Source organism: Mizuhopecten yessoensis, unplaced genomic scaffold (genome assembly GCF_002113885.1).
Source record: "Mizuhopecten yessoensis strain PY_sf001 unplaced genomic scaffold, ASM211388v2 scaffold10915, whole genome shotgun sequence".
Taxonomy (NCBI): Eukaryota; Metazoa; Mollusca; class Bivalvia; order Pectinida; family Pectinidae; genus Mizuhopecten; species Mizuhopecten yessoensis.
This window is the reverse complement of record NW_018408785.1, coordinates 438,801-466,395: the sequence shown is the minus strand read 5'-3', so window position 1 is coordinate 466,395 and position 27,595 is coordinate 438,801. Positions and strand designations below refer to the sequence as shown.

The 27,595-nt window shown below is 37.6% G+C and overlaps 1 protein-coding gene across 4 annotated transcripts in view; it reads left to right on the top strand.

Annotated features, from left to right (window-relative positions):
* LOC110463543 (dystrobrevin beta-like) overlaps window positions 1–27,595 on the top strand; it is a 120,997-nt gene that overhangs the window by 15,526 nt on the left and 77,876 nt on the right. For all 4 annotated transcript variants that reach the window (XM_021518206.1, XM_021518207.1, XM_021518205.1 and 1 more), the window contains exons 2-6: window positions 6,612–6,716; window positions 7,958–8,038; window positions 12,620–12,833; window positions 13,873–13,958; window positions 17,106–17,257. In XM_021518206.1, coding sequence (XP_021373881.1) covers window positions 6,612–6,716; window positions 7,958–8,038; window positions 12,620–12,833; window positions 13,873–13,958; window positions 17,106–17,257 — 638 coding nt within the window. The remainder of the gene's footprint in view (window positions 1–6,611; window positions 6,717–7,957; window positions 8,039–12,619; window positions 12,834–13,872; window positions 13,959–17,105; window positions 17,258–27,595) is intronic.

Genomic DNA, 27,595 nt, shown 5'->3' with positions numbered 1-27,595 from the left:
TTTATGAGATATTTACTTTTGTTTAGTGTTGTGTATGTGTTGTTATTTGGTTTGGTTTGGTTTGTTTATGTTTTACATCCTTTTAACAGCTATGGTCATTTAAGGTTGTGGCAGGTTTTGGTGGTGGAGGAAAGCTGGAGTATCGTGGCCCCCTTGTTATATATATAGACCAGAAGAAAAGGTATTGACTGAGACAAAGTTGAGGTCAATATAGCATTTTGGGTCAATATATAACAAAACATCAGAATCATAAGTCGTCACAACAGATATGAAATTATGCTGTTTTAAACATTAAACAAGATGGAACATGAGAAAAAATGTTTGAGAGAAAAGTACGGAATTTGGCTGAAAGCATTATGACATTCCAACATCAATGACGTAATAAAAGAATATTGACCTGCCAAAAATAGAAACACTGGGTCAATATCTCAAATTACAACCTCCATGTGAGGATGGAAGAAATATTATGTTATTTTAATTCTATCACAGTAAAGATGATGTTGGTCCTGCTTGTGACATTGTGTAGTCTCAGCTGGTTCTCAAAGGTTTCTGTAACACGTAGCATTTAACACCAGAAAGTACTGGTTGCTAAGGTCAAATATTTCTACGGAGAGTTCTACTTTTTGACATCAAAATGTAAATGGCTAACACACCTTTAGAACTAACGGAACATTACAGAGGTTGCCTCTTATTTGCTTTGTTTAAAAAAAAAACGGATAAATAACTGCACATTTTAAAATGTTTTTATTTTATTTTCGCTGTTGTGGTAGAAATGTTAAATGTTAGCCTGTGTTTTGTGCTAGTCCGATTGTTTGTATGTGCTGCTGTTTCCATGTTGTTAGAACTTTGGGTACATGCTCTGTATGAATTAATGATTATCTACTGCAACCAGTAGTTTTGTTGACAAGATAAAACGGAAAATGTTTTACGCGAATCATGAGGTCTTCTTTCAAAGGAGCAATCTCATCAATAATGGAGAGTGTGAGAGATAGCCGAGCGTGATTATAGGCGTAGTGTAATATTTACCTGCTCTTGCATGGCAGGTAACGTTAACTCGCCTGGCAGGACAATGTCAGGGTAGCTTTCTAATAGATTATCAGGGTAGGACAATATCGGGGTAGCTTTCTAATAGATTATCATTACGTGTGTTCCTGCTCTCTGTGTTTGCAGAAGTATTTGTATTACTGCCATCAAGACCAATTTCATTTCTATTCTTAATATTCTTCAAGGCACTTTAAAAAAAAGGTTGGTAAGATTAGTGAACTACATTTGAAGATTGTGATGAGAATGAAGTCAGCATATTTATGTTATACCATTCTGTAAAGCGTTAAGAGTGCATTTGAGTGAGAAAATAATCAATTAGACACTCCCAGTGGGCACTATTGTTTCTGAACATTTATATTTACGACTGATGACATCAGCATGCTTTACCGTATAAATATTTCATACATGTCAACTGCGTCAATTTTATAATGTACAGGACAGGTAAACTGTGTCTGAGGACAGGTAAAATGTATCTGAGGACGGGTAATATGTGTTTGAGGACAGGTAATATGTGTCTGAGGACAGGTAATATGTGTCTGAGGACAGGTAAAATGTGTCTGAGGACAGGTAAAATGTGTCTGAGGACAGGTAATATGTGTTTTGAGGACAGGTAATATGTGTCTGAGGACAGGTAATATGTGTTTTGAGGACAGGTAATATGTGTCTGAGGACAGGTAATATGTGTCTGAGGACAGGTAATATGTGTCTGAGGACAGGTAAAATGTGTCTGAGGACAGGTAATATGTGTCTGAGGACAGGTAATATGTGTTTTGAGGACAGGTAATATGTGTCTGAGGACAGGTAATATGTGTCTGAGGACAGGTAATATGTGTCTTGAGGACAGGTAATATGTGTCTGAGGACAGGTAATATGTGTCTGAGGACAGGTAATATGTGTCTTGAGGACAGGTAATATGTGTCTGAGGACAGGTAATATGTGTCTGAGGACAGGTAATATGTGTCTTGAGGACAGGTAATATGTGTCTGAGGACAGGTAATATGTGTCTGAGGACAGGTAATATGTGTCTTGAGGACAGGTAATATGTGTCTGAGGACAGGTAAAATGTGTCTTAAGGACAGGTAATATGTGTCTGAGGACAGGTAAAATGTGTCTGAGGACAGGTCATATGTGTCTGAGGACAGGTAAAATGTGTCTTGAGGACAGGTAATATGTGTTTTGCGGACAGGTAATATGTGTCTGAGGACAGGTAATATGTGTCTGAGAACAGGTAATATGTGTCTGAGGACAGGTAAAATGTGTCTTGAGGACAGGTAATATGTGTCTGAGGACAGGTGATATGTGTCTGAGGACAGGTAATATGTGTCTTGAGGAAAGGTAATATGTGTCTGAGGACAGGTAATATGTGTCTGAGTACAGGTAATATGTGTCTGAGGACAGGTAATATGTGTCTGAGTACAGGTAATATGTGTCTGAGGACAGGTAATATGTGTCTGAGGACAGTTAAAATGTGTCTTGAGGACAGGTAATATGTGTTTTGAGGACAGGTAATATGTGTCTGAGGACAGGTAATATTTGTCTGAGAACAGGTAATATGTGTCTGAGGACAGGTAAAATGTGTCTTGAGGACAGGTAATATGTGTCTGAGGACAGGTGATATGTGTCTGAGGACAGGTAATATGTGTCTTGAGGACAGGTAATATGTGTCTGAGGACAGGTGATATGTGTCTGAGGACAGGTAATATTTGTCTGAGAACAGGTAATATGTGTCTGAGGACAGATAAACTGTCTGAGGACAGGTAAACTGTGTCTTGAGAACAGGAAGGACGGGTAAAAGGTGTCTGAGGACAGGTAAACTGTGTCTTGAGGACAGGAAGGGCAGGTAAAATGTGTCTGAGGACAGGTCATATGTGTCTGAGGACAGGTAAAATGTGTCTTGAGGACAGGAAATATGTGTCTGAGGACAGGTAATATTTGTCTGAGAACCGGTAATATGTGTCTGAGGACAGGTAAAATGTGTCTGAGGACAGGTAAAATGTGTCTGAGGACAGGTAATATGTGTTTTGAGGACAGGTAATATGTGTCTGAGGACAGGTAATATGTGTCTCGAGGACAGGTAATATGTGTCTGAGGACAGGTAATATGTGTCTTGAGGACAGGTAATATGTGTCTCGAGGACAGGTAATATGTGGCTGAGGACAGGTAATATGTGTCTGAAGACAGGTAAAATGTGTCTGAGGACAGGGAATATGTGTCTCGAGGACAGGTAATATGTGTCTGAAGACAGGTAAAATGTGTCTGAGGACAGGTAAACTGTGTCTGAGGACTAGTAAACTGTGTCTGAGGACAGGTAAACTATGTCTTTGGACAGATAAATTGTCGGAGGACAGGTAAAATGTGTCTGAGGACAGGTACAAAATGTAAAATGTGTCTTAGGTCAGGTAATATGTGTCTGAGGACAGGTAAAATGTGTCTGAGGACAGGTTAAATGTGTCTGAGGACAGGTAATATGTGTTTTGAGGACAGGTAATATGTGTCTGAGGACAGGTAATATGTGTCTCGAGGACAGGTAATATGTATCTGAGGACAGGTAATATGTGTCTTGAGGACCGTTAATATGTGTCTGAGGACAGGTAAAATTTGTCTATGCTCTCTTGTAAGTAGACAACTTAACATTGTATGTAAATTGATCAACACTCCAATGAAAACTGTTTAAACCAGCAGAACTATTTGGAATGCAAAACATATGAAGGTTTTTTACTTTTTTTTTTAACATATTGACTTTAATTTTCAGTTTAAAAACATATGCATTAGGAACTACATGTTTTTCATTAGACATATTGTTCGGTTTTGATATTTTACAAATAGACCATATTGTCAATTTATACATTTCTAAACATGGACATTTTTGCATTCAAATTAATATTTCAAGGAGTACATGACTAAAATTCATCAGAATGTGTCAAAAATTTCTTAAAATGAAGAAAAATACTTTGAATATTTTAATACTTAAAATGAGGTGTTCCATTTTGGGTACCTGGAAAGCTTAAATTCCAAACCTGACTCCACTTAATGAGCTCTATTAATAGACACACATGCTGGTGATACCCAAGAAATATATAATACGAAAGCTAAAGGCATCTTTTGTTCCATTATAGTAAATAATTTGGTGTTCCAGAAACTAAATAGGAAATATTAAAGTTTTGTATTTTGTGTACCTTCATGTTGAAGCGTTGCTGTCTTGTAGTTTCTTTCTGCATTGTTACAATGGTAAATTTTTGGTAAATTGAAGGTTTGAAATTATATGCCAGGAAGGTGTTGGGATTAGGTTGTTGGAAATGTCAATCAGCAATGCCATGGAAGGAAAGTTTGGAGATGAGAAGTTCAGAAATGTCATGCAAGGAAAGTTTGGGGTCAGGAAGGTCTGCAATGCCTTGCAAGGAAAGTTTGGAGACAAGAAGGTAAAAAATGTCGTCAAAGAAAGATTTAGGGTTATAAAGGTCTGTAATGTCATGCAAGGAAGGTTTGTGGACAAGAAATTTAGTGATGTCATGTAAGAGAGGTTCTAGGTCAGAAAGGTTGATGATGTTATGTTTTTTAAGAAAGATCAGGGACTGGAAAGTTGGTTATGTCTTGCGATATTTGTATGTAGACTTTGCCATGGCTCCCAGAGATACCAGCATGATAGTTCCGCCAAATGGAACCAGTCCTGTGTGGTGATCAGGTCACTTCCTCAGATCTTCTCCATCACACAATTCAACGGCAAAGTTGATAGGTATTGCAAATGGCATGATTAAAAATAAACTTGGTTAGTTTATTGGAAATATTGAGTTTATAGCAGTTGACATCAAGGAGAATCTGGAAATTGCAATTCCTCAGACACATTAATACCATTTACACAGGAAGCCAGGCTTGATGGGTGCTGCTATATCAGGTATATGCTTGAATCTTCGGGATGACACTGGAGGAGATGTCAGGATCGGCTCTCCTGACAATGTTACAAGTATACAAGGTCTTTAAGCTTCCCCTGTGGAGCAGTGTTCTCAAACCAGAAGACACGGCCTGGGTCACACAACTGGGGTCACATGACACTGGGGTCGCCAGATAGTCTGATTTATGTGTCTGAACAAAAACTATAGGCCAATTGGGAGCCATTCCTCACACAATGTTCCCACCCATGTTTCAACAAGACATTTTTATGAGATGTTCTATGTGTACAAGATTGGAGGATGCTGAGGAGGGTGACCCTGTTTTACACCTTTCCTCAGGCAAGGGGCTACAATTTTGATCTCTGTTAGGGAGCTACAGTTTTGATCTCTATTAGGGGGCTACAGTTTTGATCTCTATTAGGGGGCTACAGTTTTGATCTCTGTTAGGGAGCTACAGTTTTGATCTCTGTTAGGGAGCTACAGTTGTGATCTATATTAGGGGCTACAGTTTTGATCCCTGTTAGGGAGCTACAGTTTTGATCTCTGTTAGGGAGTTATATTTGTGATTTATATTAGGGAGCTGTGTTTGTTATCTATATTAGGGAGCTACAATAGTGAAAGGTGGCTAGCGTTGTTTACAATGAATTTTATAAGAGATATGGATATAATTCACTTTGTTCTTGGTAAACATGGCAGGTTCTCTGAACTTTTTATCCTTTGAGAGGCCTTAATGTGATACATTTACATTGTAAACTGTAATTGATTTTATTGACCATCACAATGAAACATTTCATATTGGTGAGAATGTGTGTGTGGTCACTCACCATGTAACTGACCTCCTGGGTCCAGAATATCAGGATGTCACACAACGCAAAAGGTCACAAGAGGCTCAAATTAAAAGTTATGGCATCTTTTCAAAATTAGGTACAAAAATCATTAGAGGCTCAAATTAAAAGTCATGGATTCATGTCAAAATGAGGTACAAAGGTCACAAGAGACTCAAACTAAAAGTTGTGGGGTCTTGTGAAACCAAGAACAAAGTCACCAAAAGCTTAAATCACAAGTCTTAGGGTTATATCAAAACAAGGTACCTACAAAGGTCAAAAGAAACTCAAGTTTAAGGGTCATGTCAAAATCAAGTATAAAGGTCACAAGAAACTCAAGTTTAAGAGTCATGTCAAAATCAAGTACAAAGGTCACAAGAAACTCAAGTTTAAGGGTCATGTCAAAATAAAGTACAAAGGTTGAAGGAGAGGCTCAATTTAAAAGTCGTGAGGTCATGTCAAAATCAGATGAAAAGTTTTGTTACAAAATGGTCGCTGTATTAACACACCTGCAGCCTAATTTTATTCTGACGATACAATCAGGATTATTTCAGTTAAAAACCATTAAAATTAATTTATTTGAGTCTTTGACATGCAATTGTTATTCTACAGGCAAATATCTTGGTAACGTCTCCATGACAACCCTATTGAGAGGTTAAGTCGAATGATTTGGTATGTTGACTGTTTCTTTGGAAATGTTGATTGTGTGTGTGATGTATAATTTTGTAGGTGAATACCGATGTTTTGAATTGTTTTATTTTGCTGACCATTTTATTGAAATACTGGAAAACATTACCAATAAATGGTTGCTATGGCGATCTAACTTTAAATTTGTATTATACTTCTATCTTTGCAGGCTATATCCAGGGCAATAATGCAGAAGATGAGAACAAGATACTAGAGGATCTCAGTCCAGCATCCGACACATTCAGAGACAACCGTCAGCTCGTCACCGAGATGCGTAGGTTTTTCTGGAATGTTGTTTTGTGAGAGGCGATTCCAAGCAGGAGATCAATATGTCACTGATATTGTGCTAATAGGAGAGATTGTGACAAATCACTAGTTATTCTTTGTGTGCCGTGTCGTAATTAGGACACAATCGGGGGCCACTCACAGCTAATCAAGGGCTGTTCTCGTCCCATCACATGTCCACACATTTATCCACCTGATGTCCTCAATCTAGCTGCTCTTCAAGGCAAATCTTCCATGTTTCTGTTGTGTTCGCAGTTAATGGTTGACAGCCATTTTTCATTATCCTCAAGTTTATACTTTATTTCGAAAGCTTTTACAAGCAATAACCATCCTCAAATTCCCCCTTTTTTCTACTGTAATTTCTGTTACAAGCAATTATCATCCTAAATTCTACCTTAGTTTAAGCTTTGCAATCCATTTTCATATCCTCCACAAGTTCTGCTTTGTTATGGGTCTGCACTGCATCTTTAAAGTCGATTCCCATCATCCTTTGTGTCCGACCTTTCTGTTTAAACTTCAGAACCAAACATTGATTGATTTTTTCTTCTTTGGATGTTTTCTTCATTATCTGTTTTCAAAGTTGACAATGATGTGCATTATGATACTCTGCTGCGACTGACACGTCTGTGAGCAGGCTTTGTGGGGGTTTGTAAGGCTTCCAAGATTCTCTGGCACTCCCCATATACAGAGAGAGAAATGCTGGTAGTTGTATAATAATCTGGCTGTGAAGTCATTTGGCCTCACATATGTATAATGAATTACTTCATTTTCAATAGAGAGGATTGTCTAACAGTTTTCCTACCATGCGGTGAATACTCATTAACATGCGGCAGTGAGAAAAGGAGACACCTGTATGTCTGGTTAATTAATGACTTCAGGGGGACAGTTTGTGTGGCAGAACATGGTACCCTTATCTAAAATGCCAATAATTCATTGTAATGAGACCTTTGTTAGAGAGAACAGAATTAACACATTGTCCATGTGTCTACTTAATATTTCCAATTTTATGAAAAGAAGGGGGTAAAAACATCAAATTTCTATTAGCTTTGAATGTATTATCCCCCTGCATCTAATATTACAATTATTCTGGTCTCTCTGTCCAGATTAATTACCCTATATCTACACTGCTGCTGTAAGTTCCAAATATGAACACTTCACAAAATAAAGTGCAATCTTAGGGCTGTGAACACTGGGTAGTCCGTTACAGACATATTTTATTTTGTTTTTCAGGGGGCCACAACTTCGATGTAATCCGTTTTGCAACATACAGAACTGCCTGCAAGCTCCGATTTGTCCAGAAGAAAACTAACCGTAGGTTTTATTTTGACCTCCATCAGTTTGTCATTTGATAATGTGTAGACATATAGCGGGTACAATGGTTTACCTCTCCTAAGCCAAAGGAATCTGGGCCTTTAAAATTATGTTAAAGGCTTATTCCTTATATCAATCATAATGCTTGAAATTAATGTCTATTCAAGATATGACCATGATCTGTATAGTTCCCTTAGGCCAAACAAAAAAACATGTTTCCTGTAACATGTCTGAATAGATTAGGGTTGGTAGGTAATGCATTTTATTTCTCCATTTTTTTTAATAAGGTTTATATAGGAGAGTTATTTTGACTTTCCTTGAAAATTGTCCAAAGAAAATTAGGGTGGGCACAATAATTTAGGGTAGGTAGGGTAACCAGTAAGTAACAGACAATAACATTTATTTGGCCTTGTAAACCTGCAGTAAGCCAAGGGTCTACTATGAATATGTGATGGAAAATTGGGAATGGACTTATTGCAGGGAAACAGGGGGTTAAATTAGAAAATATATTTGAAGGATCTGAAAACGATGGGTGGGATTTTTACCAGGCATGGGCTTATTGCTGGATAGAAATGGTAAGTAATGTTTTAAAAGGGTGGTAGGGTTTGGATGATTATGGATGTTTGTGAATCAATTTGTTTTCATGAAATCATATGAATTGCAGGTGAAAAGCCATAAATGAACTTCATGAAAGATGAACTTTAAGTTAAAATAATCCACGTGAAATAAAGTAAAGCACAGAATTTATATGTAAGAATTTTATTTGCCTTTTAGTGATTTTATTATCTTTTGAGAACACTTCTAGAACCTTATAGAGAGCAGGGGTGGCCTAAATTTAAGTGCTCCCAAGGGTAGTAAAGATATTTTGAAGGATGTTTCATGGGAAAGAGGATGATAGGGTATTCTCATAACGGTATCACTAGTTATTTTGTGTTTGCCTAGAGTGGCCTTACAGTATTTGTCGGGGTATAACTGGGAGTAAGGCAGGAAATAGCATCATGACATTATTGTGTGATATCGTGAATTAAGGATTGTTTAGAATAAGAACACTAATAAAGGCTAAGTTTGTTTTGAATACAAACAGGAATCGAAAATATCTGTTTCCTTTGTCAAGCAAAGAATGTAAATGATCTGTGTCTCCTTTTGTTTAGTCCTTCTGACTGTCTTAAGTTTTGGACTAAAGACTGTCCATAGCTCAATCTAATATTTGGAATAAGATTCCGCAGTCTGGTATAAATAATAAAGGCCAAGTTTGTTTAAACACAAATAGGAATTAAAAACTTATATTTTGTGACCTTTCGAAAACGTCTGTTCTCTTTGTCAAGCAAAGGAGGAGACGGTGGTCATTTAAACTCTTTGCTTGACAAAGGAAACAGACATTTTCGAAAGCTTGCAAAAATTAGTTTTCAATTCCTGTTTGTGTTCAAAACAAACTAAGCCTTTTAAGAGTGTTTAGTTTGGTGTAAAGACTAAAGGCTAGATATCTAAATTAAAGGTGGATACAGTTGTGTAGTTACTAGAAACAGTTGTATAGTTTTAGTCTTTATCAAGATTGAGATGGGATTATATATGTAAATACCATTGTGTGATTATCAACATTAACTGTCGATTATAAACATTAATTGTCGATTATAAAACATTGGTGTTTGATTGTTAATATTTATATGTGATTATAAACACTGATTATTTATTATTAGTATTGTTGGTTGACTATAAAAAATAAATTTTCATTTGTAAACATTGAAATGCTATTCTGATAACTTTATTGTAAGTAAGACAGTGTGTGTATTGATACAGTTAATGTAAATCTGAGTAAGCTTACAAGTACAATTGATTGATAAATCAATACAAAAGGTTTAAAACAAAGAAAGCTGAACAAAACTAGGAATCCCTGGGAAAGTTATGTGTCAATCACGGTCCTCGTCAAACACTTAAATCGTCATGACATCAGCGCTGCAATCGCCACAGGGTGTCAGTATCTGTCAATTAAACCTCCCTGTGGTCAAATAAATGGACTTTGATGGTTAAAAACGAAGATATTATTAGTGAAGATGTGTCATACATTATTGAAAGTGTTATCTGATAATTGAATAAAACTTGTCATAAAAAGTATTGGATGGATATGAAGATTGATTCATTAGCTCAGATTAGAGCTATATTGTTACAGTGAGAGTGTGATTCGCCGATAACACGAGGCAGGGAAAATGTGTGACGAGGTGTCGCATTACAGTTATCATCAATACAAATGTGCATATCGGGATTATCAGCCAGGCTGTGTCAGCCACATCACAATTATCAACCTTGCTGAGGTGGGAGGGTTAGCCATATCAGCATTGTAAATGTTATCTCCTTCGGGCCAAACTTATAAGCAAATGGCTTGCTGGTCTCCGAGGCAGCTGTTAAGTGCAGGAATGGAAATGTGTGAGGGAGGGGTTGTTGTTACCAAACCGCAATGGAAATGTGTGAGGGAGGGGATGTTGTTACCAAACCGCAATGGAAGTGTGTGAGGGAGGGGTTGTTGTTAACAAACCGCAATGGAAATGTGTGAGGGAGAGGTTGTTGTTACCAAACCGCAATAGAAATGTGTTAGGGAGGGGTTGTTGTTACCAAACAGAAATGGAAATGTGTGAGGGAGGGGGTGTTGTTACCAAACCGCAATGGAAATGTGTGAGTGAGGGGTTGTTGTTACCAAACCGCAATGGAAATGTGTGAGGGAGGGATTGTTGTTACCAAACCGCAATGGAAATATGTGAAGGAGGGGTTGTTGTTACCAAACCGCAATGGAAATGTGTGAGGGAGGGGTTGTTGTTACCAAACGGCAATGGAAATTTGTGAGGGAGGGGTTGTTGTTCCCAAACCGCAATGGAAATGTGTGAGGGAGGGTTTGTTGTTACCAAACCGCAATGGAAATGTGTGAGGGAGGGGTTGTTGTTACCAAAACGCAATGGAAATGTGTGAGGGAGGGGTTGTTGTTTCCAAACCGCAATGGAAATGTGTGAGGGAGGGATTGTTGTTACCAAACCGCAATGGAAATGTGTGAGGGAGGGGTTGTTGTTACCAAACCGCACTGGAAATGTGTGAGGGAGCCTGGGTTGTTGTTTCCAAACCGCAATGGAAATGTGTGAGGGAGGGGTTGTTGTTACCAAACCGCAATGGAAATGTGTAAGGAGGGGTTGTTGTTACCAAACCGCAATGGAAATGTGTGAAGGAGGGGTTGTTGTTACCAAACCGCAATGGAAATTTGTGAGGGAGGGGTTGTTGTTACCAAACCGCAAGTCTCCTTTGTGTTCATACCATTATCCTCAGTGTTGAACTTGAAGAATTTATGTATAGGGTTTCGCCAATATCTCTTCTTTTATTTTGTCGTAGAATTTCAAAGTAGGAAAGCGCACGGTTTAATACATGCAGTTGTGTAATGTGCCCCATCACAGGAGGAGAATGGTGCCTGCCACATAGTGTTGTCGGGTAGGGAGGGCCGTTTTCCCTGTGTTAATTGTCCTACATGGGGCTGTGATGGGAGAAGAATGACAGAGGCTGCTGGCGATAGCTTGCCATCTCTGAATGTTAATCACAATCAATAACCTTTCTATTTTATATGAGACTTTATTGGGCTATGACCCGCTGCAATGGAGTTGTTAAGATGTGGTGATCCTGATATCCGCGCTTTAAGTACCGGAATAGGGTGACGGTGGGAGCTATTGACACATGACAGTTGGGGAGGGGGTCGATAAAAACCTACTTCCAATTTCACTCTCAGGGGATTAGGATTTCCTCCACTATTCAGCTCTTTTACCATTATATTTAACACTTCTGTCAATAAAACATTTAACGTGTGTCATTAACGGTGCAAGGCGTTGAGCACTAAAGCTTGCTGCACATGTACCAGTCTTGTTTATCGACACACTTGACCTGACTTAGCCTGTCGCAATCAAGCCATCTGTGCATCCATCATCCCACCATTATAGGGAACACTGCACTATAATGCTGCAGTCTTATGTAACTTTATTCTTCAGTCAATCTTTTACATGATTTGCACTCTAAAAAATGTGCACAATGATACAAATATACATCTAGGTACAGTGTAGTACTTGTAGTTTGCTGTGTTTTATATTTACACACCTGGGGAGTATATTTACACACCTGGGGGGTATATTCACAGCCAAAACACAAAACGTACCCTAACAAATCTGTTTCCATTTAGATACAGAAATTATTGACTACCCAGTATTAACAGTGCTGTATAAAATGTCAGCCCCAAAAATCTGTTCCCTCAAAATTTAAGTTCTATACTGTGAATATTTTGGGTGGAATGATTGCTTTAAGGTCACTTGAATGTAAATATGATAAAAGATCATTCCTATAAAACAGATAAACATAAATAATCCAGTAGTACTGTAGTTTCTTTGTGTAAAAAGTGATTTTTTTAGAGATAACTCGTAAGGAAATACAATGACAAATCCAATTATCTCACCAATATTTGTTCCAACACAAATAAAAACAAACTTATATCATTTGTTATTACTTACACAAGTGAAATCTTCACAATTGTATTGTTTGAAATAAATCTTATTGTGTTTGCAGTGTACCTAGTGGACATATGGAACATTATTGAAGCCTTCCGAGAGAATGGCCTTAACACTCTGGAGCCAGAATCTGAGCTCAACGGCTCAAGGGTGGAGTCGGTGTTGTCCAGTATATTTTGTCATCTGAACAAGCGTCTACCCTCCCCACAACAGGTGGACAATGACCAGTGTATACAGATGCTGCTTAGCTGGCTCATCAACGCTTACGACAGGTAAACAACAGGTGATCTCTGATCTTACCTAGGACAGGTTTACTGTCATAGACAGGTAAACCACAGGTGATCTCTGATCTTACCTAGGACAGGTAATCAAGAAGGTTAACTATTTACCTTTACTATCTGGGACAGGGAACCAGTAAACAAAAGGGTTGACCTGTATTATTTAGGACAGGTAATTATGTAATTCAGGTATTTAGCCTTATTATGTCAGTTGAATGTTTGACTATTACTAGAATAAGTCAGTTTAAGGATTGCTTGTATAACTTGACTTGGACAGGTGAGCCCCTTTATAGGGATTGATAGATTGTTAGAAATGCCTACCAACTACAGTTATTTACTACTGAGTATATCAAAATGTGCTATTAAACTAGCTTTCATAATTAGTATCAGTCATAAGCTATCTCGATTTTTGCATACACTTAACTTATTTTACATTAGGGTAAATATGTTTTAAGGCAACAATCAACAGACATAATTGACTCATTAGAATTACATGTAACAGGGGAAGGAACTCCTAAACCATCTCTAATAGATTAGTGATTCCACAATGAGGGTCATAAATACAATGCAGGTCAAGCCGGTTAGTTGCAGGTCATTTAAGTATGTGAACTTTTCGAATCCATCAAAGTTAGTAATATGAAATTCAAACTATTACTATTTGCCTTTTGATACCATAGTAATAAGTCTTTAATAAGGGAGTATTTTAAAAGTTTAATCTTAAAAAATGTGATTTTTAAACGTTTTCAATATTTGGATGAGCAGTGCAAATAATTCTAAAACAAACTACAATCTTTGCAGGTTATGAGGTCAATTGCAGGTTGACCTGCAAAAACACGGGCAGGTATGACTGTTATAGAAATCCTTAGGGATATATCTCGTATGTACCTGATCTTCTGGATTTCGAAAGTAATATTTTATTAATTTTGGAAATAAAGTTTGAATGAATTTGACAGGGAACTAAGATGTGAACAGTATTATCAACTGTATTGGATTGTATAGTACCGCATCTTTGACCTGATTTTTTCTTTGACAGTGCCGGCCGAGGGCGGATCCGAGTGTTCTGTCTCAAGGTGGCATTGTCCCACATGTGTGCTGGCAAACTGATGGACAAGCTACGCTGTAAGTGGCAATATTTCTGGTATATCCTGCTTATGCTTTAATTCTCCTATTGCCTGTATACAACTTACATCGCCTGTGTACACCTCATATCACCTGTGTACACCTCCTATTGGATGTGTACACCTATCACCTGTGTACACTTCACATCACCTGTGTACACCTCATATTGCCTGTGTACACCTCATATCACCTGTGTACACCTCATATCACCTGTGTACACCTTATATTGCCTATGTACACCTCCTATTGGATGTGTACACCTCATATTGCCTGTGTACACCTCCTATCGCCTGTGTACACCTCTTATTGCATGTGTACACCTTTTATCACATGTTTACACTTCATATCACCTGTGTACATCTCATATTGCCTGTGTACACCTCATACCACCGGTGTACATCTCATATCGCATGTGTACACCTCATGTTACCTGTGTACACCTCATATCTCCTGTGTACTCCTCATGTTACCTGTGTACACCTCATGTTACCTGTGTACACCTCATATCTCCTGTGTACATCTCATGTTACCTGTGTACACCTCATATCTCCTTTGTACACCTCATGTTACCTGTGTACACCTTATATCTCTGGCGTACACCTCATGTTACCTGTGTACACCTTATACCTCCTGTGTACACCTCATATCTCCTGTGTACTCCTCATATCTCCTGTGTCCACCTCATGTTACCTGTGTACACCTCATATCTCCTTTGTACACCTCATGTTACCTGTGTACACCTTATATCTCCTGTGTACACCTCATATCTTCTGTGTACACCTCATATCTCCTGTGTACATCTCATGTTACCTGTGTACACCTTATATCTCCTGTGTACACCTCATGTCTCCTGTGTACACCTCATATCTCCTGTGTACATCTCATGTTACCTGTGTACACCTCATATCTCCTGTGTACACCTCATGTTACCTATGTACACCTCATGTTACATGTGTACACCTCATGCTACCTGTGTACACCTCATGTTACCTGTGTACACCTTATATCTCTTGTGTACATCTCATGTTACCTGTGTACACCTTATACAGTGTATCTCTAGTGTACACCTTATGTTATCTGTGTACACCTCATATCCCCCATTTACACTTCATATCTCACGTCTTTCTCTCGTTTCTCAGGTGTTATCTCCTATGTGTTCCTAATATTTCCTATGTACACTTCACATCCCCTGTGTACCCTCCTATTTCCTTTTTACAGCCCATATCTCCTGTGTACATTTCATATCAAGTGTGTACCCCTCACGTTCCTGTGCACCCCTCAAGTTTCTGTGCACCCGTCATGTTCCTGTGCACCCCTCTTGTTCCTGTGCACCCCTCATGTTCCTGTGCACCCTTCATGTTCCTGTGCACCCTTCATGTTCCTGTGCACCCCTCATGTTCCAGTGCACCCATCATGTTCCTGTGTACCCCTCATGTTCCTGTGCACCCCTCTTGTTCCTGTGTACCCTTCATGTTCCTGTGCACCCATCATGTTCCAGTACACCCATCATGTTCCAGTGCACCCCTCATGTTCCAGTGCACCCCTTGTGTTCCTGTGCACCCCTCATGTTCTAGTTCACCCCTCATGTTCCTGTGCACCCCTCATGTTCCTGTGCACCCCTCATGTTTCAGTGCACTCCTCATGTTCCTGTGCACCCCTCGTGTTTCTGTGCACTCCTCGTGTTCCTGTGCACCCCTCGTGTTCCTGTGCACCCCTCGTGTTCCTGTGCACCCCTCATGTTTCTGTGCACCCATCATGTTCCTGTGCACCCCTCATGTTCCTGTGCACCCCTCATGTTCCTGTCCACCCCTCATGTTCCTGACCACCCCTCATATATCCTGCTTCATGCATCTCATCTGGTGGTTTCATTGTTTATGAAAAAATTCTATTTGCAGTTTCACATATGCTTAAAACAGATAAACCCTAGTAAAAATTATGAGCCAGTGCCTTAATAATATACAGCTACCTAGTAATGGACAAGTTCTTAGATATAATGAATAATTACACAAAAAGATCAACAGGTTTAGATTACAATAAATAACTGCAACAGTGCAAAGAAAATTTGCATAACATTTTTAAAATGTGGTATAATTACTGATCAGCATGGCTATAGTAAATCTTGACTTGCATCACGATCACTTCTGTCATTGAAAAACACATTAAGCTTTTGTTGCTGTAATTGTTTCTAAATTTAATTTGCGGTTATTGTACATGGAGGTGATTAGGCCGTATCTGACAGCAGTGTGAGTCACACCCACATGTTGCCATGGAAACCACACCCCATTAGAGTGGCTTTAATTAAACAAAGGATGAGTACTGTGCTCAGTACCGGAGATTTGTCACATTTGTCTTTTGTATATGTTTTTTGAGACACACTAGTGTTTCCCCCATTTTGATAATGATTTATAGAGCCATGTTCAATCATTTTCCGCTACTAGTCTGTTGCTTTCTACTCAGATGCAGGTTTTACTGAAATCAAACCTCCAAAATTCCATAAATGTAGAATGAGGCTGTTCATTTAAAGACTGTGTTTTAAAAAGGACTTGAAACCTGTCTAAGCAGGAAACCTGTCTTAGCAGGTTTCAAGATAATACATAAATGGCTATGGTACATTCCATATTAGTAGATATTAGCCCTTTCAACCCTAGGTAACTTTAATGGACTCTACCATGCATTTATTGGGATGAGTCCATTATGGTCTACGATAGTGAAAGGGTTAAAATGTCAACTTCTGCAAGCTCCATGACAGCAGAAGAAACCATATCAGCTCTATTAATTGTCTGGATTTGATGTGGGGATAGTGTTAGCTAAACCCTTTATAAAGAATCTCAAACACTCGTTATGATTTCTTTAGCAGAAGCAGATTTCATAAAATCATAAGTTATCTTTAAATCCTTTATGTATGATAGAAATGGTTTAGCTAAACAAGTGAATTTGGAACTAGTTTAATTAATTCTAAATGACAAGGTCAATATAAGAGAGTGCAAGGAGCTGAACTAAGATAAGGAAATGGGATATCATATATAAAGGTGTAGGCTATTCATAGACGCCACATGAATTTTCTGTAGTGTAAAAAAACCGACAGGACCATTTTTGTTATATCTTTGGTATGATTTGACATTAAAATGTGCTAATAAACTGTTGTAGACATCTTTACCCAGTTGTCTGACTCGAGTGGGTACCTGAACAGACAGCGGTTTGAGGACTACCTACGAGACCTGTTAACACTACCGACAGCCGTGTTTGAGGGGCCATCTTTTGGTTACAATGAGATGGCCTCACGGGCCTGCTTTGACGGCGTGAGTATGCTAAGCTTATTGTGGGAAGTACCAGGCATGTGGCACTACCTTGCAAGGTGTAGTAGCAGAATTATAGACACAGTGCTTTTATCAGATTGTGACAAGTTCTTCGGGGAACTGTTTCTATAAAGTGCTTTAATTTTACAAGTCAATCTTATTTTGTTCCTGGATCAAGTTTGCAGTGTTAAAATTTTCAAGAGTACTAACTAAATCTCTAGCAGAATGACAACAGATTTATCATTTATCAAGTGTATATTTCACACAGTTTACACAAGCTTCAAATGAAAAATAGCAAAAATGAAACTTTCGGGATGATGAAGATAATGTGATAAGAAAAGGAAAGGTGGTACATAACATTATGGTAAGATACACATGTACCTGTATCACTAAAGTAAGGTTGTGTAGGTATGGAATAAATACCTGTATCACTAAAGTAAGGTTGTGTAGGTATGGAATAAATACCTGTATCACTAAAGTAAGGTTGTGTAGGTATGGAATAAATACCTGTATCACTAAAGTAAGGTTGTGTAGGTATGGAATAAATACCTGTATCACTAAAGTAAGGTTGTGTAGGTATGGAATAAATACCTGTATCACTAAAGTAAGGTTGTGTAGGTATGGAATAAATACCTGTATCACTAAAGTAAGGTTGTGTAGGTATGGAATAAATACCTGTATCACTAAAGTAAGGTTGTGTAGGTATGGAATAAATACCTGTATCACTAAAGTAAGGTTGTGTAGGTATGGAATAAATACCTGTATCACTAAAGTAAGGTTGTGTAGGTATGGAATAAATACCTGTATCACTAAAGTAAGGTTGTGTAGGTATGGAATAAATACCTGTATCACTAAAGTAAGGTTGTGTAGGTATGGAATAAATACCTGTATCACTAAAGTAAGGTTGTGTAGGTATGGAATAAATACCTGTATCACTAAAGTAAGGTTGTGTAGGTATGGAATAAATACCTGTATCACTAAAGTAAGGTTGTGTAGGTATGGAATAAATACCTGTATCACTAAAGTAAGGTTGTGTAGGTATGGAATAAATACCTGTATCACTAAAGTAAGGTTGTGTAGGTATGGAATAAATACCTGTATCACTAAAGTAAGGTTGTGTAGGTATGGAATAAATACCTGTATCACTAAAGTAAGGTTGTGTAGGTATGGAATAAATACCTGTATCACTAAAGTAAGGTTGTGTAGGTATGGAATAAATACCTGTATCACTAAAGTAAGGTTGTGTAGGTATGGAATAAATACCTGTATCACTAAAGTAAGGTTGTGTAGGTATGGAATAAATACCTGTATCACTAAAGTAAGGTTGTGTAGGTATGGAATAAATACCTGTATCACTAAAGTAAGGTTGTGTAGGTATGGAATAAATACCTGTATCACTAAAGTAAGGTTGTGTAGGTATGGAATAAATACCTGTATCACTAAAGTAAGGTTGTGTAGGTATGGAATAAATACCTGTATCACTAAAGTAAGGTTGTGTAGGTATGGAATAAATACCTGTATCACTAAAGTAAGGTTGTGTAGGTATGGAATAAATACCTGTATCACTAAAGTAAGGTTGTGTAGGTATGGAATAAATACCTGTATCACTAAAGTAAGGTTGTGTAGGTATGGAATAAATACCTGTATCACTAAAGTAAGGTTGTGTAGGTATGGAATAAATACCTGTATCACTAAAGTAAGGTTGTGTAGGTATGGAATAAATACCTGTATCACTAAAGTAAGGTTGTGTAGGTATGGAATAAATACCTGTATCACTAAAGTAAGGTTGTGTAGGTATGGAATAAATACCTGTATCACTAAAGTAAGGTTGTGTAGGTATGGAATAAATACCTGTATCACTAAAGTAAGGTTGTGTAGGTATGGAATAAATACCTGTATCACTAAAGTAAGGTTGTGTAGGTATGGAATAAATACCTGTATCACTAAAGTAAGGTTGTGTAGGTATGGAATAAATACCTGTATCACTAAAGTAAGGTTGTGTAGGTATGGAATAAATACCTGTATCACTAAAGTAAGGTTGTGTAGGTATGGAATAAATACCTGTATCACTAAAGTAAGGTTGTGTAGGTATGGAATAAATACCTGTATCACTAAAGTAAGGTTGTGTAGGTATGGAATAAATACCTGTATCACTAAAGTAAGGTTGTGTAGGTATGGAATAAATACCTGTATCACTAAAGTAAGGTTGTGTAGGTATGGAATAAATACCTGTATCACTAAAGTAAGGTTGTGTAGGTATGGAATAAATACCTGTATCACTAAAGTAAGGTTGTGTAGGTATGGAATAAATACCTGTATCACTAAAGTAAGGTTGTGTAGGTATGGAATAAATACCTGTATCACTAAAGTAAGGTTGTGTAGGTATGGAATAAATACCTGTATCACTAAAGTAAGGTTGTGTAGGTATGGAATAAATACCTGTATCACTAAAGTAAGGTTGTGTAGGTATGGAATAAATACCTGTATCACTAAAGTAAGGTTGTGTAGGTATGGAATAAATACCTGTATCACTAAAGTAAGGTTGTGTAGGTATGGAATAAATACCTGTATCACTAAAGTAAGGTTGTGTAGGTATGGAATAAATACCTGTATCACTAAAGTAAGGTTGTGTAGGTATGGAATAAATACCTGTATCACTAAAGTAAGGTTGTGTAGGTATGGAATAAATACCTGTATCACTAAAGTAAGGTTGTGTAGGTATGGAATAAATACCTGTATCACTAAAGTAAGGTTGTGTAGGTATGGAATAAATACCTGTATCACTAAAGTAAGGTTGTGTAGGTATGGAATAAATACCTGTATCACTAAAGTAAGGTTGTGTAGGTATGGAATAAATACCTGTATCACTAAAGTAAGGTTGTGTAGGTATGGAATAAATACCTGTATCACTAAAGTAAGGTTGTGTAGGTATGGAATAAATACCTGTATCACTAAAGTAAGGTTGTGTAGGTATGGAATAAATACCTGTATCACTAAAGTAAGGTTGTGTAGGTATGGAATAAATACCTGTATCACTAAAGTAAGGTTGTGTAGGTATGGAATAAATACCTGTATCACTAAAGTAAGGTTGTGTAGGTATGGAATAAATACCTGTATCACTAAAGTAAGGTTGTGTAGGTATGGAATAAATACCTGTATCACTAAAGTAAGGTTGTGTAGGTATGGAATAAATACCTGTATCACTAAAGTAAGGTTGTGTAGGTATGGAATAAATACCTGTATCACTAAAGTAAGGTTGTGTAGGTATGGAATAAATACCTGTATCACTAAAGTAAGGTTGTGTAGGTATGGAATAAATACCTGTATCACTAAAGTAAGGTTGTGTAGGTATGGAATAAATACCTGTATCACTAAAGTAAGGTTGTGTAGGTATGGAATAAATACCTGTATCACTAAAGTAAGGTTGTGTAGGTATGGAATAAATACCTGTATCACTAAAGTAAGGTTGTGTAGGTATGGAATAAATACCTGTATCACTAAAGTAAGGTTGTGTAGGTATGGAATAAATACCTGTATCACTAAAGTAAGGTTGTGTAGGTATGGAATAAATACCTGTATCACTAAAGTAAGGTTGTGTAGGTATGGAATAAATACCTGTATCACTAAAGTAAGGTTGTGTAGGTATGGAATAAATACCTGTATCACTAAAGTAAGGTTGTGTAGGTATGGAATAAATACCTGTATCACTAAAGTAAGGTTGTGTAGGTATGGAATAAATACCTGTATCACTAAAGTAAGGTTGTGTAGGTATGGAATAAATACCTGTATCACTAAAGTAAGGTTGTGTAGGTATGGAATAAATACCTGTATCACTAAAGTAAGGTTGTGTAGGTATGGAATAAATACCTGTATCACTAAAGTAAGGTTGTGTAGGTATGGAATAAATACCTGTATCACTAAAGTAAGGTTGTGTAGGTATGGAATAAATACCTGTATCACTAAAGTAAGGTTGTGTAGGTATGGAATAAATACCTGTATCACTAAAGTAAGGTTGTGTAGGTATGGAATAAATACCTGTATCACTAAAGTAAGGTTGTGTAGGTATGGAATAAATACCTGTATCACTAAAGTAAGGTTGTGTAGGTATGGAATAAATACCTGTATCACTAAAGTAAGGTTGTGTAGGTATGGAATAAATACCTGTATCACTAAAGTAAGGTTGTGTAGGTATGGAATAAATACCTGTATCACTAAAGTAAGGTTGTGTAGGTATGGAATAAATACCTGTATCACTAAAGTAAGGTTGTGTAGGTATGGAATAAATACCTGTATCACTAAAGTAAGGTTGTGTAGGTATGGAATAAATACCTGTATCACTAAAGTAAGGTTGTGTAGGTATGGAATAAATACCTGTATCACTAAAGTAAGGTTGTGTAGGTATGGAATAAATACCTGTATCACTAAAGTAAGGTTGTGTAGGTATGGAATAAATACCTGTATCACTAAAGTAAGGTTGTGTAGGTATGGAATAAATACCTGTATCACTAAAGTAAGGTTGTGTAGGTATGGAATAAATACCTGTATCACTAAAGTAAGGTTGTGTAGGTATGGAATAAATACCTGTATCACTAAAGTAAGGTTGTGTAGGTATGGAATAAATACCTGTATCACTAAAGTAAGGTTGTGTAGGTATGGAATAAATACCTGTATCACTAAAGTAAGGTTGTGTAGGTATGGAATAAATACCTGTATCACTAAAGTAAGGTTGTGTAGGTATGGAATAAATACCTGTATCACTAAAGTAAGGTTGTGTAGGTATGGAATAAATACCTGTATCACTAAAGTAAGGTTGTGTAGGTATGGAATAAATACCTGTATCACTAAAGTAAGGTTGTGTAGGTATGGAATAAATACCTGTATCACTAAAGTAAGGTTGTGTAGGTATGGAATAAATACCTGTATCACTAAAGTAAGGTTGTGTAGGTATGGAATAAATACCTGTATCACTAAAGTAAGGTTGTGTAGGTATGGAATAAATACCTGTATCACTAAAGTAAGGTTGTGTAGGTATGGAATAAATACCTGTATCACTAAAGTAAGGTTGTGTAGGTATGGAATAAATACCTGTATCACTAAAGTAAGGTTGTGTAGGTATGGAATAAATACCTGTATCACTAAAGTAAGGTTGTGTAGGTATGGAATAAATACCTGTATCACTAAAGTAAGGTTGTGTAGGTATGGAATAAATACCTGTATCACTAAAGTAAGGTTGTGTAGGTATGGAATAAATACCTGTATCACTAAAGTAAGGTTGTGTAGGTATGGAATAAATACCTGTATCACTAAAGTAAGGTTGTGTAGGTATGGAATAAATACCTGTATCACTAAAGTAAGGTTGTGTAGGTATGGAATAAATACCTGTATCACTAAAGTAAGGTTGTGTAGGTATGGAATAAATACCTGTATCACTAAAGTAAGGTTGTGTAGGTATGGAATAAATACCTGTATCACTAAAGTAAGGTTGTGTAGGTATGGAATAAATACCTGTATCACTAAAGTAAGGTTGTGTAGGTATGGAATAAATACCTGTATCACTAAAGTAAGGTTGTGTAGGTATGGAATAAATACCTGTATCACTAAAGTAAGGTTGTGTAGGTATGGAATAAATACCTGTATCACTAAAGTAAGGTTGTGTAGGTATGGAATAAATACCTGTATCACTAAAGTAAGGTTGTGTAGGTATGGAATAAATACCTGTATCACTAAAGTAAGGTTGTGTAGGTATGGAATAAATACCTGTATCACTAAAGTAAGGTTGTGTAGGTATGGAATAAATAGCTGTATCATTACAGTAAGGTTGTGTAGGTATGGAATAAATACCTGTATCATTACAGTAAGGTTGTGTAGGTATATGATAAATAGCTGTATCACTATGGTAAGATTATACAGGTGTGTAATAAATACCTGTATTTATATAGTAATATTATACAGGTGTGTAAATACCTGTACTATTAGTTAGATTACACAGGCATGTAAAAACGTTTTTTATCAAGATAAAAAGATCAAAGGAGCTGTTAAAATCACAGAAAAAATCTCTATTTACACAATTTACATGGTAAACTCTATGCTATAGCTTGGATGTAGATCAATCAAACTCAGTACCATAATAAACTATCCTCAGATCAATGTTCAGTAGACATGAATGAAAGACTGAAGTGTGTGAGCATGCTACCTGTTGATTACAGGTGAGAATTACATGGCTACATCAGTTGTTTATTGGCCAGTTATGTTGCAGTATTTATGTGATGACCTGATTTGCTTATCATTGAGTGTGATGTAATTATCTGGCGTACCTGACTCTCACCCGTGTAGGTGGCTCTGCCTGTTTAGTGAGAACTGTGTGTACCTGTACATTGCTGTAACAGTACTGTGTACCGGTGAAGCCTACTAGGCCATACAGCTCTTATAGGTCACATAAAACACTATATTGATTGGGTTATCCAGTAAGTGGCTTGGCTGAATCAGCTGTCTATAAATGTTTCATGTTTGGCCGCCCAAGGCATTGTATCTCTTTCCCAGTTATCTGTAATTGTTTCAAGTTATCACGGCGGGTAATTGTGTGGAACCGAGTTGTGAGGGCAGATTTCTACATTATTATGCTATGAGGGCAAAACCTCTGTGAACCTGAGAAGTGAGGGCAGATTCCACTCATTATTATGCTGTGATGGCAATTACCTCTGTGAACCAGAGATGTGAGGATAGAGCTCGAGATCTCCCATCATTAGATGAGAGGGCAAATACCTCTGTGAACCTGAGATTTGGGGGCAGATTCCACCCATTATTATGCTGTGAGGGCAATTACCTCTGTGAACCAGAGATGTGAGGATAGAGCTCTAGATCTCCCATCATTAGCTGAGAGGGCAAATACCTCTGTGAACCTGAGATGTGGGGGCAGATTCCACTCATTATTATGCTGTGAGGGCAAATACCTCTGTGAACCAGAGATGTGAGGGTAGATCTAGAGCTCTCCCATCATTAGCTGAGAAGGCAAATACCTTTTTGATCCTGAGATTTGATGGAAGATTTCTCTGATCCTGAAATGTGCTAGATGTATGAGGGCACCTATCTGTGTGGGCTAGAGCTGTAAAATATCCAATGCTTAAATCTCTGTGATCCTTGACTGTAAGATGTGACATATCTAAACTGTGATGTATGAGGGCACATACAAAATGTCTGTGTTTGGGCTTGAATCTCTGAGATCCTGAGCTCTTAGATGAACTGGCAGATATCTGTGACCCATAATTCCAATCTGTCATGTTTGACACATTTCCAATTTGATGGTAAGTGGGGATTTTGATGGCATGATAAAGTTTTACTTTTTGGATTCTATTTGTGAAGTGGGTATTGATTGATATATAGGCTTCTCCAATTTCTCTCAAATTACAAAAACTTAACTGTTTGCAAATGGATCTAGTGGGCTGGAGATGGGATGTTGTGTCAGTGCTGTAACTGTAGGCTGTGTCATCTGTGCCCGGAAATCCCATTAATCCACAGATGGTGGTGCTGATGTGTACCCAAGCCCTTGATTACTCCTACAGCATCCTCCAGTCCTTTGTACTAGAGGGGTAAGGTCACCTCTGTGACAATGTTCTGTAATGTCTGTACTATAGGTGAAGGTCACCTTTGTGACAATGTCTGTAATGTCTGTACTATAGGTGAAGGTCGCCTCTGTGACAATGTCTGTAATGTCTGTACTATAGGTGAAGGTCACCTTTTTGACAATGTTCTGTAATGTCTGTACTATAGGGGAAGGTCACCTCTGTGCCAATGTCTGTAATGTCTGTACTAGAGGGGTAATGTAAACTCTGTGACAATGTTCTGTAATGTCTGTACTATAGGGGAAGGTCACCTTTGTGACAATGTTCTGTAATGTCTGTACTATAGGTGAAGGTCACCTCTGTGACAATGTCTGTAATCTCTGTACTATCGGTGAACGTCACCTCTGTGACAATGTCTGTAATGTCTGTACTATAGGTGAAGGTCTCCTCTGTGACAATGTCTGTAATGTCTGTACTATAGGTGAAGGTCACCTTTTTGACAATGTTCTGTAATGTCTGTACTATAGGGGTAAGGGCACCTCTGTGACAATGTTCTGTAATGTCTGTACTATAGGGGAAGGTCACCTCTGTGCCAATGTCTGTAATGTCTGTACTAGAGGGGTAATGTAAACTCTGTGACAATGTTCTGTAATGTCTGTACTATAGGTGAAGGTCACCTCTGTGACAATGTCTGTAATGTCTGTACTATAGGTGAAGGTCTCCTCTGTGACAATGTCTGTAATGTCTGTACTATAGGTGAAGGTCACCTTTGTGACAATGTCTGTAATGTCTGTACTATAGGTGAAGGTCTCCTCTGTGACAATGTCTGTAATGTCTGTACTATAGGTGAAGGTCACCTTTTTGACAATGTTCTGTAATGTCTGTACTATAGGGGTAAGGTCACCTCTGTGACAATGTTCTGTAATGTCTGTACTATAGGTGAAGGTCACCTTTTTGACAATGTTCTGTAATGTCTGTACTATAGGGGAAGGTCACCTCTGTGACAATGTCTGTAATGTCTGTACTATAGGTGAAGGTCGCCTCTGTGACAATGTCTGTAATGTCTGTACTATAGGTGAAGGTCACCTTTGTGACAATGTCTGTAATGTCTGTACTATAGGTGAAGGTCACCTTTTTGACAATGTTCTGTAATGTCTGTACTATAGGGGTAAGGTCACCTCTGTGACAATGTTATGTAATGTCTGTACTAGAGGGGTAAGGTCACATTTGTGACAATGTCTGTAATGTCTGTACTAGAGGGGTAAGGTCACATTTGTGACAATGTCTGTAATGTCTGTACTAGAGGGGTAATGTCACCTCTGTGACAATGTTCTGTAATGTCTGTACTAGAGGGGTAAGGTCACCTTTGTGAAAATGTCTGTAATGTCTGTACTAGAGGGGTAAGGTCACCTCTGTGACAATGTTCTGTAATGTCTGTACTATAGGTGAAGGTCACCTCTGTGACAATGTCTGTCATGTCTGTACTATAGGTGAAGGTCAAATGCACAACTTCTTTTTTCGTGTATATTCATTTTCACACCGTTCTTCAAATGGCAAAGTCACAAGGATTTGAATTTGGGGAATGAAAAATGAGCAATTTCTGTTCCTTGTGAAAATTAGTTTACGATCGTCACTCCTTGCCAATTAAAGCAAAAATAAGTACTGTAAGCATATATATTTTAGGGGTATATACTTATTTTAACGCTTTTGAGACTATTACGCTAATTTACGGTACCCTAACTGATGTTTCTTTAAAGTTTTTATCAATTGCGTATATCATAGATGCACCAATTCATCAATGCACTAATCTGTTAAAATGTACAAAAATAAGTATGTTTACAGTTTATCACAAAATATCAATGATTTTCCTGTTTACAATATATTTGTATATGATACAAACATCTGTACTGGAGCTAACAACATGTATATATATACCTGTACTGGAGCTAACAACATGTATATATACACCCGTACTGGAGCTAACAACATGTATATATACACCCGTACTGGAGCTAACAACATGTATATATCCACCCGTACTGGAGCTAACAACATGTATATATACACCTGTACTGGAGCTAACAACATTTATATAAACACTTGTACTGGAGCTAACAACACGTATATATATACCTGTACTGGAGCTAACAACATGTATATATACGCCTGTACTGGAGCTAACAACATGTATATAAACTCTTGTACTGGAGCTAACAACATGTATATATATCCCTGTACTGGAGCTAACAACATGTATATAAACTCTTGTACTGGAGCTAACAACATGTATATATATCCCTGTACTGGAGCTAACAACATGTATATAAACTCTTGTACTGGAGCTAACAACATGTATATATACACCCGTACTGGAGCTAACAACATGTATATATACACCCGTACTGGAGCTAACAACATGTATATATACACCCGTACTGGAGCTAACAACATGTATATATACACCCGTACTGGAGCTAACAACATGTATATATACACCCGTACTGGAGCTAACAACATGTATATATCCACCCGTACTGGAGCTAACAACATGTATATATCCACCCGTACTGGAGCTAACAACATGTATATATCCACCCGTACTGGAGCTAACAACATGTATATATCCACCCGTACTGGAGCTAACAACATGTATATATCCACCCGTACTGGAGCTAACAACATGTATATATACACCCGTACTGGAGCTAACAACATGTATATATACACCCGTACTGGAGCTAACAACATGTATATATACACCTATACTGGAGCTAACAACATG